Genomic DNA, 17,452 nt, shown 5'->3' with positions numbered 1-17,452 from the left:
ACAGACTGGTTCCAAATAGGAAAAGGAGTACGTCAAGGCTGTATATTGTCACCCTGCTTATTTAATTTATATGTAGAGTACATCATGAGACACGCTGGGCTGGATGAAGCACAAGCTGAAATCAAGATTGCTGGGAGAAATATCAGATATGCAGATGACACCACCCTTATGACAGAAAGTGAAGAAGAACTAAAGAGCCTCTTGATGAAAGAGGAGAGTGAAAAAGTTGGCTTAAAGCTCAACATTCAGAAAACTAAGATCATGGCATCTGGTCCCATCACTTCATGGCAAACAGATGTGGAAACAGTGGCTGACTTTATTTTTTTGGGCTCCAAAATCACTGCAGATGGTGACTACAGCCATGAAATTAAAAGACGCTTACTCCTTGGAAGAAAAGTTATGACCAACCTGGACAGCATATTAAAAAGCAGAGACATTACTTTGTCAACAAAGGTCCGTCTAGTCAAAGCTATGGGTTTTTCCAGTAGTAATATATGGATGTGAGAGTTGGACTATACAGAAAGCTGAGTGCCAAAGAATTGATGCTTTTGAACTGTGGTGTTGGAGAAAACTCTTGAGAGTCCCTTGGACTGCAAGAAGATCCAACCAGTCCATCCTAAAGGAGATCAGCCCCAGGTGTTCATTTGGAAGGTCTGATGTTGAAGCTGAAACTCCAATACTTTGGCCACCTGATGCAAAGAACTGACTCATTTGAAAAGACCCTGATGCTGGGAAAAATTGAGAGCAGGAGGAGAAGGGGATGACAGAGGATGAGATGGTTGGATGACATCACCAACTCAATGGACATGAGTTTGGGTAAACTCTGGGAGTTGGTGATGGACAGGGAGGCCTGATGTGCTGCGGTTCATGGGGTTGCAAAGAGTTGGACATGACTGAGCGACTGAACTGAAGTGCATAATTATCTGATTTAACTACAGGACAATTTACAAGTCTCTGCTTTGGATAACCATGGCTAACATTTCTTCAACATATATTAAGTGCTAGTCAGCATGCCACACTCTTTACCAGCATTATCTCGTTTAGCCAAACTCTGAGGTGGATAATTTATGATTCTCATTTCACAGATGAGGAAATCAAGATTCCTGAGAGTTTCTATAATTTGCTGAAGGTCACTTACCTAGGATTTTAAAAGATAGTTCAAGTTTTAGTATGTAAAGTAATATCTAAGCAATAATAATTCAAACCATTTTCATTAGGTTAATAATAGCATAATTAATCAATCATTAAAGTTAGGGACATTTGTGATCTTTCCTTTGCCAGCTTTGATGGGTCCAGCTTTGATGGGTTCATGCTTTTCTCCAAAAATGCCTAGATGCTTTTTTCCTAGAGTATCAGGGACGCTAATCTCATCCAATGTGAAGTTTCTCATACAGGATTACAGATTGAAGGTTAAAAGGTGTTAAACACTATGTTTAATTTTTGGTAATAAAATGATACAGTCATTTAATCAAAATCTTACAAGATTAAAAAATGAATAAGAAACAGACACATATTATTCTTTTTCACAATTCAGACCTTATTTTGACAATTTTATCAGCTGAAATCATGTGAAATAATTTAATGAAGATATAAAATTAAATTGAATACTAAACTATTTATCAAGCTTCCCTGGTAGCTCAGTTGGTAAAGAATCTGCCTGCAATGCAGGAGGCCCCGGTTCAATTACTGAGTCAGGAAATTCTGCTGGAGAAGGGATAAGCTACCCACTCCAGTATTCTTGGGCTTCCCTGGTGGCTCTGCTGGTAAAGAATCCACCTGCAATGTCAGAGACCTGGGTTTGATCCCTGGGTTGGGACCATCCCCTGGAGAAGGGAAAGGCTACCCACTCCAGTATTCTGGCCTGGAGAATTCCATGGACTGTATAGTCCATGGCATCACAAAGAGTCTGACAGAACTGAGCGACTTTCACTTTCAAACTATTTATCAGTTAAAATTTTTCATTTGTCATTTTTAAATACAACATCATTAATTGGAGATTCCTGATCAGTTTTAAAAAGACAGTCGCTTTCAAGAGGGAATTTCCCTTGACAAATGGCTTATTTTTGTGATTCCTTGGAATCAGAGCTTTAATATAACACCCAGGTGTCCTTCTTAGAGATTTAATTAGTTATGCTTTAATGATGAAGTCTTAGCAACATAAATGACTTAAATTTGTGTTGTGGCATAATCCTCCATATAACATCCTTTAAAATAGCCATCAATTACAATAAGATTTAGAACTTGATACACAAATGTGACCTTACGTACAGACATGGAAAGCATTCGTTTCTTCATTCATTCAGCAATATTTATTTATTCCCTAGTATGCACCAGGCAACAACAACAAAATCTCTTGTCTTCATGAAACTCACATTCTAATAGAATCCAAAAGCAAGAATAGCAGTTGATGTTACAGGATCAACATTAAGACAATACTAATTGTCTTTAAAATTATCTGAAGCTTTGACTCAGACAGAATTGAAGTTGAATTGTGTTGGTATTGATAGAATCTAGGTGAAAATAGATCCAGAGAACTCATGCGTAAATGATTGATTTCTTAGAGTAATGAAAGCAGAATATCAAAAATGGGCACTTTTTCCTCCCCCAGTATAATCAGTTTTCATAGTGATTGTTTCTAGCCAATTAGCTGTGAGAAATGTTGAATAAAGACCAGAAGATTTCTAATATTTTTAAGTCAAAATATTTACAAAAATAACTTTCCTGCTTATATACCAGATTCCATTTTAAAACCCTCTTTGTGGCCAGGATTTCTTTTTCAATATCAAATTAGGAAATCTATGTATTAAAATATTGAATCACCTTGTTGTACACCTGAAGCTAATAAAATATTGTGTTAGTTTTGCAACTAAAAAAGTTTAACAGCTAAGCTTTCTAAGGAGTCTGTATTTCTTTACACAGGGTCTCAAAGTAGTAGTAAACCTTAGCTCAGAATTTGGTTATGTGTTCAATTCAGAAGCCTGCCATCAGTGATGCTTCATCAGTGTGCTCCACTAAGTGCCAGTGGCAGGCTTAAATAGACAAAAAAGAAGAAAGAGAATCAAGGGGGAAAAGTAGATAGAATGAAGTGGTAGAACCTACCTATCTGCTACATATTGCCTCTCCTTGGTTTCTAATGTGTAACTACTTCTGAAAATGGAAGTAGGTGGAAGTAGAATAATACTTGCTGGTTTTGCTTTGGAAATTTAATTGGTAAACCTAAAATATGAGTCATACTTAAATTTCTGAAAAGAAAAAAAATTAAGTCCTGTTTTGAAAAATGTGTTCATATGTCAGCTAGGCAAATTCAAGTTTTCTAAGACATTAATTTAGAAAAGTGAATCTATTTGATCAGTTGATGGCATTCTAATGAGAAGCTTGAGTTTTGTTGAGGAGAGAAATATTCGAGTAATCCTATAACCGCCTAAAGTTTGACTTTGTAATTTCCCGGCAGCCAGATACTAAGAGGAGAATATAACAGTTGTAACTGAGCAGCTTTAACCTCCTGGAGATTTCCAGGCTGCATGGTCCTGTTAAGCAGTGTAATTCAGGGCCTTTTGAAGAGTGCTGAGAGGTATAACTTGATAACTGAGTGCTCAAGCTTGTTGATATTTAACTCATAGTCTCAGGCTACTGCCAGGAGTCCTTAAGACACTGCTGCTTAAAAGAGGGAGGACACAATTTGGGCACATTTTGTATCTCATGCTACTGTCAGAGCATCAAAAAATTAATGCTTTGAATCATGACTAAGATATCAGCACATAGTAGAATGGTTTCAGTGAGTTTCAGCTTTTTTTTTTTTTTTGATGTGTGTGCAGCAATGAAAACTACTGGATGTAACTTAGATAAGGTAAATATGCTTCCTAATGCTCTGATCACTCCGCTCATATCAAGCACTATGATTAAGAGTGAAGACATTACTCCAATGGAAGTAACAGCAGAGAAAAGATCGCCTTCTATTTTTAAGGTGAGCTACATTGACTAGTGAGTGCCTGTCACATCTTAACCTCAAATATAAAAATAGTTATATTTTGAGTAGTTTGGTTTCTTTTCCCTGATTATGCTTTTTACTTTTCCTGTTTTTATAGCTGTTTCTCTTTGGATGCACTTAATGAATTTTGCTTTGTAGAGTAAATGATTTTATATTCAAATAAAATAGCCTTCAGAGCAACTTCCAGTATACACTTTTGACAAGAGAAGAATTAATGCATTCGCTGGACCTTTGTGATTTTGGTATAATGAAAGGACAGGTTTAACATTTTCAAAACTAGAGACATTTTATTTCCTTTTTCTTCTTTCCTTTTTCCAAGAAAGATTCTTCTTTCCTTTTCCATTTGTCTCTTATTTCTCCTTCCCAATAATGTTATAAGTGATGCATAAATGGAGATATTTTAAAATTTGCTAGTAATTCATGAACCATAGAATTAATGTGTACTTACTGTCTTAAGCATATCAATGGCTGATTATTCTTCTGTGTCTTCTTCTGTTGTTTGACTGTCTTTGCTTATATGCTTCTTTAAAAATCCTGATGACAGTAAGATATAATGTTATCACTGATAATCATAGTCTTACACTTGTTTTCTGAATAATAATATAGACTGGGAAATTGGTCCTGCATATGTTTTTATAATAATAATTTTGAAGAATTGTAAGAGCTTATTTATACATATACATATTATTTGGCTTTTATTTTTTAGACTACAAAGACAGTTGGATCAACTCAACAAACGTTAGAAAATATCTCTCACATAGCAGGAAATGGGTCTTTTTCATCATCATCTTCCCACTTAACTTCTGAAAATGAAAAGCAACAACAGATTCAGCCCAAGGCATACAACCCAGAGACCCTGACAACTATCCAAACACAGGACATTTCACAGCCTGGTACTTTTCCAGCAGTTTCTGCATCTAGTCAGCTGCCCAGCAGCGATGCACTACTACAGCAGGCTACACAGTTTCAAACAAGAGAGACTCAGTCTAGAGAGGTGTTACAGTCAGATGGCACAGTGGTTAACTTGTCACACCTGACTGAGACATCACAGCAACAGCAGCCGTCTCCACTGCAAGAACAAGCTCAGACTTTACAGCAGCAGATTTCATCGAATATTTTCCCATCACCAAATAGTGTGAGTCAGCAACTACAAAATACGATACAACACTTGCAGGCAGGGAGTTTTACAGGTAGTACTGCCAGTGGCAGCAATGGAAATGTTGACTTGGTCCAACAAGTTTTAGAGGCACAACAACAGTTATCTTCAGTTTTATTTTCTGCTCCAGATGGTAACGAGGGTGTTCAAGAACAGCTTAGTGCAGACATTTTTCAAGTCAGTCAGATTCAAAATAGCGTAAGCCCTGGAATGTTTTCCTCAACAGAACCAGCAGTCCATACCAGGCCAGATAATTTAATAGCTGGAAGAGCTGAAAGTGTTCACCCACAGAATGAAAATACTTTGTCTAATCAGCAACAGCAACAGCAGCAACAGCAAGTGATGGAATCCTCAGCTGCAATGGTGATAGAGATGCAACAGAGTATCTGCCAGGCAGCTGCCCAGATTCAGTCAGAGCTGTTTCCTTCATCTGCTTCAGCAAATGGAAACCTTCAGCAGTCTCCAGTTTACCAGCAGACTTCTCATATGATGAGCGCGTTATCAGCCAGTGAGGACATGCAAATGCAGTGTGAATTGTTTTCTTCTCCTCCAGCAGTTTCTGGAAATGAAACTACTACAACTACCACACAGCAGGTTGCAACTTCTGGCACTACCCTGTTTCAGACATCAAATTCAGGAGATGGAGAAGAGACTGGAGCACAAGCAAAACAGATTCAGAACAGTGTCTTTCAGACCATGGTCCAAATGCAACATAGTGGGGACAGTCAGCCTCAAGTTGGCCTTTTTTCATCTACAAAAAGTATGATAAGTGTTCAAAATAGTGGTACCCAGCAGCAAGGCAGTGGTTTATTTCAGCAAGGTAATGAGATGATGTCACTTCAATCAGGGAATTTTTTGCAGCAGTCTTCTCATTCACAGGCCCAGCTTTTTCATCCTCAGAATCCTATTGCTGATGCTCAGAACCTTTCCCAGGAAACTCAAGGTTCTATTTTTCATAGTCCAAGTCCTATTGTCCACAGTCAGACTTCTACAGCCTCCTCTGAACAAATGCAGCCTCCAATGTTTCACTCTCAAAATACCATGGCTGTGCTGCAGGGCTCTTCTGTTCCTCAAGACCAACAGTCAGCCAACATATTTCTTTCCCAAAGTCCAATGAATAATCTCCAAACTAACACAGTGGCCCAAGAAGAACAGATTTCATTTTTTGCAGCTCAGAATTCAATTTCTCCACTTCAGTCAACATCAAACACTGAGCAGCAAGCTGCTTTCCAGCAGCAGGCTCCAATATCACACATTCAGACCCCTATGCTTTCCCAGGAACAGGCACAACCCTCCCAGCAAGGTCTGTTTCAGCCTCAGGTTTCCTTGGGCTCCCTTCCTCCTAACCCAATGCCTCAAAACCAACAAGGAACAATCTTTCAGTCACAGCACTCAATAGTTGCCATCCAGAGTAACTCTCCATCCCAGGAGCAGCAGCAGCAGCAGCAACAGCAGCAGCAACAACAGAGCATTTTATTCAGTAACCAGAACCCCATGGCACCGATGGCATCTCAAAAGCAGCCACCACCAAACATGATATTCAATCCAAGTCAAAATCCAGTGGCTAATCAGGAGCAGCAGAACCAATCAATTTTCCATCAACAAAGTAATATGGCCCCAATGAATCAAGAGCAGCAGCCCATGCAATTTCAGAACCAGACCACAGTTTCCTCACTTCAGAACCCAGGCCCTGCCCAACCCGAATCATCACAGACCTCCTTGTTCCATAGCTCGCCTCAGATTCAGTTGGTCCAAGGGTCACCCAGTTCTCAAGAGCAGCAAGTAACACTCTTCCTCTCTCCAGCATCCATGTCTGCATTGCAGACCAGTATAAACCAACAAGACATGCAACAGTCTCCCCTTTATTCCCCTCAGAACAACATGCCTGGAATCCAGGGAGCCACATCTTCACCTCAGCCACAGGCTACTTTATTTCACAACACTACAGGAGGTACAATGAACCAGCTACAGAATTCTCCTGGCTCTTCTCAACAGACATCTGGAATGTTCTTATTTGGCATTCAGAATAGTAAGAAACTCTTATTTCCCATTTCTTAAATGTTATTGGTTGAAATGGTCACTTTGTTGTTACCAGAGAAAGCACAACACAGTGGTTTTAAGAGCATAGATTGCAGTTGGACAGAATTGAGTTCGAGTCCCAGCTGTACCACTTATAGACTGAGACCTTGGACAGGTTACTTAACATGCATGGGCCTCAATTTCCACATCTAAAATGGTGGCAATATTACAAACTTGAAAAGGATATTGGGAGAATTAAAGGTGGTGATATATATAAATATATGTGTCTGCCATTTTGAGATATAATCTTGAAAGGAAGATGAAATACAAATGACAGAAAATTTTTCAGCCTGTTTAAAGCAAGTAGTTTCCAAGGAGGTAGAAACCTACGTTTCTTTAATGTTTATGTACCAAGGAAATTATATAGGATTTATGTTGATAACTAAGCAGTGTTGTATTTTTATACTGCTTAGAGAAAACCGAAGATGAATTCTACTACTGTTTGATGAAAACCTTTTTGGAGGCTGTCAGGTTCCTCACTTTTAAGTCTCTAACAAGTGAACAAAATAATGCATTTATATACCCCAGCCACTAGTAAATACCTTCTTATGAATCTTAACAGAAAATAACTAATCAAGTAGCTTCTCTGTTTTCAATGTCTCTGCAGACTGTAGTCAGCTTTTAACTTCTGGACCAGCTACATTGCCAGATCAGTTGATGGCCATAAGTCCACCAGGCCAGCCACAAAACGAGGGCCAACCACCTGTGACAACACTTCTTTCTCAGCAAATGCCAGAGAATTCTCCAATGGCATCCTCTATAAACACCAACCAGAACATTGAAAAGATTGATTTGCTTGTTTCATTGCAAAACCAAGGGAACAACTTAACTGGCTCCTTTTAACTGGATATGTAAGTAATGCATTTTGGCTTCTTTCTTATTGAAAAGCATCAATAAATTTTATTAGCATATTTGGGTTAAGTAATAACACTGTTTAGACTCTGATCTTTTAAAATATGGTTTTCTTACAAAATGGTACCTTTTTTACCCTGAATTGATTGCTCTGAATGATAACTTACAGTCATATTGTTAATACTGGGCATTCCTTCTGGCTCTTAAGTTTCTTTGCCCTTGAAATGACAGAAGATCTGCTGAATGTACTATATATTGGATATAATTACATCTCATATTTCACTTCCTCAAGAAGTAAACCTTGAATCTGAAAAAATATGACAGTATAAAGGTGGTAAAGTATCATTTATAGTACTGTAATATACTTTGGGATCATTCAGGGCAACAGCAACTTTGTAAATGCTTTCCCTCCATAGTGAGTTAAATTAAACATCTTTTTTTTTTTTTTTTTAGAAATTCCATGAAGAAAATCCTGATTTCAAGATATCCTAAGATCTTGTGATTCCATGAGGATTATAGAACTGTTACCTTAAAAAGCAAACAAAATATGAAAAACTGTGATTGAGTAAATGGATAGATTTTACTCTGGCTGCAAAAGAGCACACTTTGGCTACCTATTGCAGTGATTAACCACCATTGTTAACATCTTTATATTTTATGTTCCTAATAACAGTGATGACTGAGAATCTATTTGAGTTTCCAGCTGACAGAATTAATTATTGCTATTTTCATAGGCACTCTTTCTTTAAAAGTACAGTTTAAATTGACAAGCTGGATCACTCAGTTATTATTGCTATTAGAAAATAATTCATGTTTCATGTTTACTTTGTTCATTTGTATTTTCTTTTTTGCATTGTTTAGTCAAGTAGTGGCTTATGAAAAAGAGTTCAAATAATAACTAAGGCTGTGATTTTTCAGTATAAAAAGCACAGCTATTGGCTATAGTGAAGGAATCTTTTCTCAGTTTTTATGGAGAAACTGAAGGGATAACATTCTGACAAGTAGGCTGTATTAAGAGCTCTGCACGGATAAGAGGCCTCTATTTATCACAGACAACACACTTACAAACAGGGAACAGCTGGAATGCTATTGATTTTATTTTTCAGAGAGTCGTTAATTCTCTATGTTTCTGTTAAGGGTTTTAGCCATAACTATGCATAGAAAAAGAAATATCTTGCTTTATTAAAAAAATGAAGGGGATGATGTATGGTAAATTATGTTCTGATAGCCTCCTACAGTAGTTAAAACTGACAGTAATTGGAGTCTGTTTTCTTCTTATCCCAGTCTTGGACTGGTATTCCCTTTTTATGTTCATCTATGTTATCCTTCCCCTCTTCACTTTATTTTAGACAACTAGTAATATGCTACTAGCTTTGTGACCCTGTAGTAACTTAAATAAAAAGACCATGTTGATCTAGGGTTACCCAGCAACTCCTGCAGCACAGACAGGGGGGTACCCTTTCGGGAATGAGGGGAACTGACTCCTGAGAAATAAGAAACAATGCATTTTTTTCCCCATGATCGGTGCTGTTCTGAAGTCTTCAAATTTTTCCCTCATAGGAAGCAGTGTAAATGTTAATTAAAAAAAAGAGAGAGAAACTAAAATTTCTTGAAACATCACTTCTCCCTGAGCTGTAGTAAGTGTAATTCACTTGTCACCTCAGTGCTTTACAGTTTGAAGTGGTCATTTACCTGATGGTTCCCACAAGCCTTAGGCTTTACAGGGTCATATCATTGACTTAAAGTGAAGAACTCATTTGTGTTACATCTATAGAGAGCAAAATAATACACTCCAGAACTTGCAGTTGTAGTATTAGTTATACAGATTTGGGTGTTCTCACCACCCATGGGATGCCTGCTTCTCACTACAACCTGTTGTCTGGACATATGCTTATTCTTATTCTCCTTTTGGCATGTAGAAAGCTGTTAATACAGTTTAAGGCCAAATTGTGTGTGGCTTCTATATGTAGATAAGATGTTTTGGCATTCTTGTCTGTTTCATTTATTTTTTTAAATGTACAAAAAATAGCCTGTTAATTGTTCGTTCAAGGCTACATTTCTGTTTTTTTGTTTTTGTCTTTTCTATCCTATACACTTAGTTGAACTTTGTGGAATTGTGGTGTTGGTTTTGTTTATACAGCCGGATTTTTCCCCCTTTTTCTGATGGTCTTCCTTGGTTCTTTGAATGTACTCTTCTTTGTTTTTTTCTCTTTGGTCTCATTTATTCTTCCCTCCACTCCCAACCCTTTCTTTCTTTCTTTCTCTCTCTGATTGAGAGGCATTGAATTATGTTTTCAGTAGTACAGGCTTCTTGCCGATATGAAGGGAACTTTTCAGAAAGAGACCTACTCTGGGTCATTTAATTTTGAATACAGTTTTCAATCGTTCAAGTTTTGGATGGTTTATATCTAATGTGTGTTTCATTTTTTTGGAAAGCTATATTTTGTATTTAGGAAATGGTATACTATTTTGCTATTTGTACTGAGTGAGTACATTGGCATAAATATAGAAATTTATATATATACATATATATAAACTATTCTTTTTTTGCCACACATTTTTGTGGTAAATTTGTGAGTTTGTCTGATGTTCTACCACAACGTGGCGTCTGATAAAAGTGAGGGGGGGGGTTTGTTATGTCTTTATTGAGTATTTAAGTATCTTTTGAAACAAATGACCTGTTCATCTGTGGCCATTCCATCAGGCAGTTCCTTGATGTGATTAGTGGGCTAAAGTCAGCTTACTGTGTGTTCGCTGGATCTTACACTCAGCAAAATGTTCAAGTAAGGAAATCCATCTAGGCAGTTGTGTCAGATGGTGTTTCACAAGAATGAGCCATCCAGTCTTTGCTCACTATATATTTAATATTTTATTATTGTTGTTATTGTTATTATTAATTGGCTTTCTGTATTCTATGCCTTTTATTTATAAAGACACTAAAAAAAAAAAAAGTTTGTAATTTTAATAACATTTTCCCCATCTTGTAATGTCCAGAGCTACTTTATAAATTCTCTAAACCAAAAGCATTTTCATACATATATATATATGTATGTATGTATATATATATATATATATGTATGTATCTCCCCACCCCATCAGGAAAAATTACCCAGTATAGTTCAGGTTATGAGAAGGACCAGCTACACAATCCAGTGCTTCAGTTTTAAAATGGAGAATTACAGAGGATTGACTGATGTTAGAAAGCTTATCCAGTGATATAAAAATAAGTAGAAATAAAATGCTGTAAGTTTATTTCTGAGTTTTCTGAATTTTTTCCCAAGAGATTACACAGGAGACTCAGGAAAGTCTATTTGTTCATCAAGTTCCACTGTTAACACTGCTCTGTGGATGAAGTGGTGGCAAGAAGACTGGCTTGTGTGCTGACTTCTGTTATTTAGCAAGAAGTTTATCATTGTAAAATGCTGATTGCCAATGCCAAGTCACCAGGGACCAATTTTGTGTTTTGTACTATCTCAGTTTAGAACAGAACATACACCTGAACTGTAGTGGTTTGATTGGATGGAGGCAGAAAACCCAATTTTTATTTTCATAAATTTTGTGGTTATTTGTACAAGGGCTCTGCTAAGATACCATATTCTTAATTCAGTAATGATTTTTTTTTAAAACATTGTTAAATGTTCCTTACCGCTAAAAGGTCAATGTTAAGTACAGCATTCAGAACATATTATTTGGTTAAAAAAAAAAAGTATTTGTCTTCTTATTGAAGAGCTAGCTTAGTTGTCAGTGGTTGATACTTGTGCTAACAATACAGATTCAAGATTACTGTTACAAGTTACATCTATATACTGGAGAGATTCCAAGAGCCAGCAGAGTCCTTGGAAACAATTTACTAAATTTACTTATGGCAGAAGGACTTAAGTGAACTATAAACCACATTTTATTCCTTTATATTGTTACATTCAATTGTTCTTGCCTTTAGGAACTCACATGAATGCTTGGAGCTTATCTGTATGTCTGCATGATTGTGTGTGTATGTGTGTGTTTGTCCTTTATTCCTTATTGTCATTCCATTATATATCCACACCAACATGGGAGAAGTTGTATACAACAATTAGAAGTTGTATTTTGCTTCTTAGCTATCTTGTTACCTTTGTAATTAGAGTATTATGTTCTTATTTAACCAATGCAAATCTGTTTTCGCCAGTCTCCCTAGAACAGGTTTTTAAAGAGGTTTGTTTATCATAGAAACAGTATTACGAGGGACCTTCCTTCCTTTCTTTTTTGTACTATTGTTTATGCTGTAGTTGGGAATTTCATTACAGTGCATTTCTTGCCCATCAGAACCTCAGTTAATCCACCTAGGAAAAACTGTGTCAAAGGGAATGAGAAAGAAACTATAGAATAATTCCTTTTGACCATTTAAGCCATTGTAAATGCTTATTTTGGAAAAATATAACCTGTTTAGATGCATCAGCAATTATAGACCAGAAATTAAACGCTTAAATTAAAATTAATCAAAGCCTCAAAATTCAACATGGTTTTATAAATACTCACAAGGAGTACTTGAGAATTTTTTTCATCTTTCTGGTAAGAATTTCTGTTTTAGTATTTGTTTTCTAGTTGATTATTTTCTAACTTATTGAAAATTATGTTAGACCTGTTAGCTTCTGACCATTCTGCTTCATGACCACAGGCTTCTTCCCTTAGCCAGACAGCTATGTTATATCTGTACGCCTTTGTTTTGTGGAGGGACTTAATAAAAGAACGAGTGTATAGTTCAGTGGCTTTATTAGAAAAATGACTCGGAATATATATACCCCAGTGAATGGTATAGTATAATCTCATAACATGTGTTAAAAAGAGGTTTTCCTGTCTGTTTATTTGTGTCATTAGAGCTAAATAGTGAAGATGATGTTCATAATGTAGTAAATACCAGAATAATACCTAGAATATCATTTGTGACTTGTCCCAACATTTTAATTACTTCTTTAATCCCCCTTTGTTTTTGTGTCATTCTAGCTTCATTTATTAATATAAATCTATTTTTACTCCACTTTCTCTTTTAGGAAATTTTTTAAATTAATATTTTATATCTAGATTAAATGCTTATGGAAAAGTGCCTTTTTACCATGATAGTGCCCCTTTCTTATAATTTCATTTTTCATTGTTGCCAAAAACACATAGGCAAATGATTTTAATAGTCTCGACTTTCATTTTTTCTTTCTGGTAATTCTTTTCTCCATTTCTTGATCACCATAGAAAAGTTTCAAACCTTCCTAATGCCCATTGGCAGAAGAGGAACAGAAAAGATATATAGCTAGGATTGTTTCTTTGAAAGAGGATAAGTCAAAGATCCTCTTTTAGACTTTATATAAATTAGATAAATTTGTCTTCATCCTGACCCACTGTCAAAAATTTTACTGTATGTGAGACTATGGCTCAAATGTGTACGGTTAAATTTCAGAAAGGAAGTTGAAGCACCTGCTCTGCTCTTAATTATAAGATGAATGAAAATAAATCAATAACACATAGTTTAGGTAAAGCTTGGTAATGTCAATTTTTCTAATGATAGTCAAATAATTCATTGTGTCTCTTGCCTATCAGAACTTTAGTAATCTGCACATGGAAAATAGTTGCAAAGGAAATGAAGTTATATCTGAGTCCCCCAGAACTAAAATAATTCCTTGCAGCCAGATAGAGTTGGATAGGGTGTCCCTCTATTTGTTTTGTTAATTTTGCCTATGTTCCAGCTCCTCACCATAGTGGTGGTGCCTAAAGAAAAGCCATCAGCAGCAAACAGGTCAGGATGGTAGTGACTTAGAGATAGAGCTGCTGTCCCTATGTGAGTATTTCCATTACTGTTGGTGGCTCTAAAGACTGCAGATCTTTATGCAGTATTCTCAATACCCTAATGATATTATGTACTTTAATCATTCCAAAGAAGTAAAAAAATGCTGTATAGTGATGATTCTTTTTGATGAATACATTTTAACTGTTTAGAATATTTATGTCCCTTTTTATTTTGGATAGCCAACTTGGTATGTTATGGGAATATTTTCTAAAATGACTGTATAATAGGACTTACTAAGGCTTTGAGATGTAACTGACTATAAGGGGAAATGATTATACTTCAGAAAATCATTTTAGAAACATTAAAATGTTCAGCTTGCTAATCTGTATGTTTGAGAGTTAATTAACCAGCTTTCTTCCCTGTATTTTTTGTTTAATATTAATAACATAGTATATAGTTTTCTACATGTATGTATAAACCAATGGTTCTCAAAATGTGGTCCTCAGCCCACCAGCCAATGTCTGTATCACCTGGAAACTAGTTAAAAATACAAAATCTTGGGCCTTATTCCAGACACAGTGAATCAGAAACTCTGGAGTGAGACTCAGCAATCTCTGTTTTTAACAAGCCTTCTGTTAAAGGTGATTCTGATGCATGCCAAAGTTTGAGAACCGCTGGTTTATAGTGTATACAGTAAAATTTATTAATAGAAAGGGCTTTTTTCCCACTCACACAATTATACATTATTCTAAATGTAAATTCAGTTTAACATGGTTATCCATAATCATTTACTGGTAACGATAATTTATTCTCAGTACTACCTATAGAAATATATTTTATGTACATATACAATTAGTCCAGTTATTGATAATTCAGTTAACTTAGTTTGGTGTATTCCTACCACATACTAAAAAGTTTACATTAAATGACTGATTTAAATATATAGGTGCAATGGTCTATATTTTTATTTTAACTATGGTGACATTTAATTAGCTAATATAATTGACGGGTGCTAAAGTCTCCTGTTTATCCATAAAATGGGTACATTGTGGGCAGTGATAATTCAAGCTTCATTTTCATTGCCTCTTACCTTACCAGCAGACGACAGTTTTGTCCTGGCTAGACCAACTCTCAGAACAAAATTATTTGTCATTCCTTATATTTACATTTGTATCTGAGCTATTAAACAACATGGCTAGCCAGGTCAACAAAGCACCTTATTTAATTTCTTTTTTTAATAGATAAATCTCCTTTTAAAATAGCTTGCTTTATATGAAAACTGACGCACTGGAAATATAACTACCCTTGGTTGGAACTTATGCTTCAAACAAGACACTGTATTATTTAGTTTAGGCATTTCTCCCTTTCCAATTATATGCAACTAACCATAAGATAAATAGATTTATTTATTCATTTTAATCTCCCTCTATAATTCAGTACCTCCATAATTGCTGGTGTTTACAAATCACCAATTAATTCATGAAAGAAAAATGTACATTTCAAAATAAAAATCACCACTGCTGTGTTTGCTTAATAGTAGCAGTGGAAATGTAAGTGGCTTACTCTACAAACTTTGGTGCTGGAAATACATAGGCAAACTGTTGGGAGATGCTCTAGCTACATTCCTGCTTTCTTGTTCCTATTACCATCTTTATTACCTTATTGCATACTATATTCTTATTACATATAAGACATTCTACCATACCACAATATTATTCAACTCCAACTTGTAATATTTTCTTTAAAAGTTCTGTGTTTAACCATATTACCGTGCTTTCTTTTCCCAGAATTAATTTGCCTAATTTGAGATAGTTTGTATAACTATTATTATTTTAGCTAATGAGCCTCAGGACAGCACACACAAACACACACACACATACACACACATGCCTTCTCAGATGTTTGAGAATGACTTTGGAATCAGATTAAAGGACTGTCCTGCACAGAAGTGTTTATGACTTTCAGTGACAAACTGACTCCAGTGACATTGAGCTAATTTCTTTTGATCTAATGAATGTATCTGCTTCACCTTGTTCCCTTACTTTGAATTGATAAGCTCCAAGTATTTATTACTTTTTTGGGATACTTTTTACTGAGTTCATTCATCTGTTTTACTTAGTCTTTTAATAAGTATACTACAGTTATTTCATTAACCTGTTCTCAAGTGGTTTAGCTACCATTCTGCCATTTAAGTTTTTTATTTAATTTTATTTGCTTGAGTACACTGATCAACCACTGAGCTGCCTTCTTCCATTGTCCTGCAATGATATAAGGGTTACATTTTTGTGTATATGGCTTTCATAGTTGGTATTTCAGAGCACTGACACCAGATACTTCAGTTTATTCTCCGGGGGAACTTCATTTGCATCTATGTTTTTAGCTATCTGTGATAACTTGTTAAATATTAAAAAGATATTTTGCTTCTATTGGAACATTTGTATACTCGCAACTATATTTCTGTAAACAGCTGCAGTCAAAAATAAAACCTTGAAAGTTTTCATTTTGTAGTGGTTAACTGTCTTTTTTCCTCAGACTTTGCGAATGAAGTCATATCTAAGAATGTCAGTTTTGAACAACATGAATATGTGACTGAACTTAAAAAAAGTCATTAGGAAAAGGCATGAAATAAAGAAATATTTTGAATAGTGACTTTGTACCTACTGTTTTACCAGGTAGTGTACAAAAGTGACGTAGTGTGATAGAATTTTTATTTGTTTTACTTAAAGTGTTTCATGTTTAGTAAAATAATACATACATGTGGTGACAAGTTATGAATTGTGGAGGTGCTTTTGATGAAAACAAAGTCTCCCCAGCCCTCAGTCCCACATCCAGAGGCAGTCTCTTTTTAGTCTTCTGTAAGTTAATCATTCAGAATGATTTTAGGTGATTTACATGGGTAAACATTATTTTTAAACACATATGTGTGTGTGTGTGTGTGTGTGTGGATGTACGTTAGAAAAACATAATGTGTTTACCTACTAGACTATGGGGAAATGTGAGTCAAAGCCAAAATTCTAAATAAATACTAATACAGGTGATACATGAATATTGTGTATGTGATATATAAATAACTGAAGCTTCAGTAATGCTGCTTTAAACAATATTCTTATACTTTCTCATCAAATACAGATGGTATCTGTTGATTCTGTGAAAGTGACTGCATTTTTTTTAACATCCAAATGTATATAATCCATCTAAATAAGTTTTCACTTTAGGGGTCTAAAGTAATAACACTGCTGCCATTGTTCTAAATATGTTTAAAAGTCATCTTTTAGCATTTATGGACTTCAGCAACATTGGAAAGAAGTAATAACCAGTTGTAATTTAGTAAGTATAAATATCAAAAATATTTGGGTATTTTTGATCTGAAGATGGAACTACAAGTGGCTGCCAGAAAGGCTGATGTGGTCCTGGGTTACATAATCTAAGTTACAGTGTCTAGAACAAGAGAGTTTTCTTGCTTTACTCCAAGTTGATAAGAGTCCTGCTTTGTCATCTCGTGAGGAGCAAACAGTTCTCAGCAGCCATATACATATAATTAGGCCTGTCAGAGAACTGAACATCATTTATCCCTGCTTAGGGACACAGGGGGACTTTAGAAGTGTAAAAGCAGCTACTGACAAAT

General features: G+C 35.6%; 1 protein-coding gene across 7 annotated transcripts in view; it reads left to right on the top strand.

The window, feature by feature from the left end:
• The window catches only part of NFAT5 (nuclear factor of activated T cells 5), a 117,955-nt gene extending 101,628 nt beyond the window's left edge, over window positions 1-16,327 (top strand). For all 7 annotated transcript variants that reach the window (XM_040253218.1, XM_040253217.1, XM_040253219.1 and 4 more), the window contains 4 exons: window positions 3,816-3,964; window positions 4,695-7,173; window positions 7,831-8,074; window positions 8,529-16,327. In XM_040253218.1, coding sequence (XP_040109152.1) covers window positions 3,816-3,964; window positions 4,695-7,173; window positions 7,831-8,066 — 2,864 coding nt within the window. In that variant the 3' untranslated portion in view covers window positions 8,067-8,074; window positions 8,529-16,327. The remainder of the gene's footprint in view (window positions 1-3,815; window positions 3,965-4,694; window positions 7,174-7,830; window positions 8,075-8,528) is intronic.
• The last annotated feature ends 1,125 nt before the right edge of the window (window positions 16,328-17,452 follow it).

Source organism: Oryx dammah, unplaced genomic scaffold (assembly GCF_014754425.2).
Source record: "Oryx dammah isolate SB20612 unplaced genomic scaffold, SCBI_Odam_1.1 HiC_scaffold_13, whole genome shotgun sequence".
Lineage (NCBI taxonomy): Eukaryota > Metazoa > Chordata > Mammalia > Artiodactyla > Bovidae > Oryx > Oryx dammah.
Note: the sequence above shows the minus strand (reverse complement) of the source record. Positions and strands in the feature narration are given on the sequence as shown.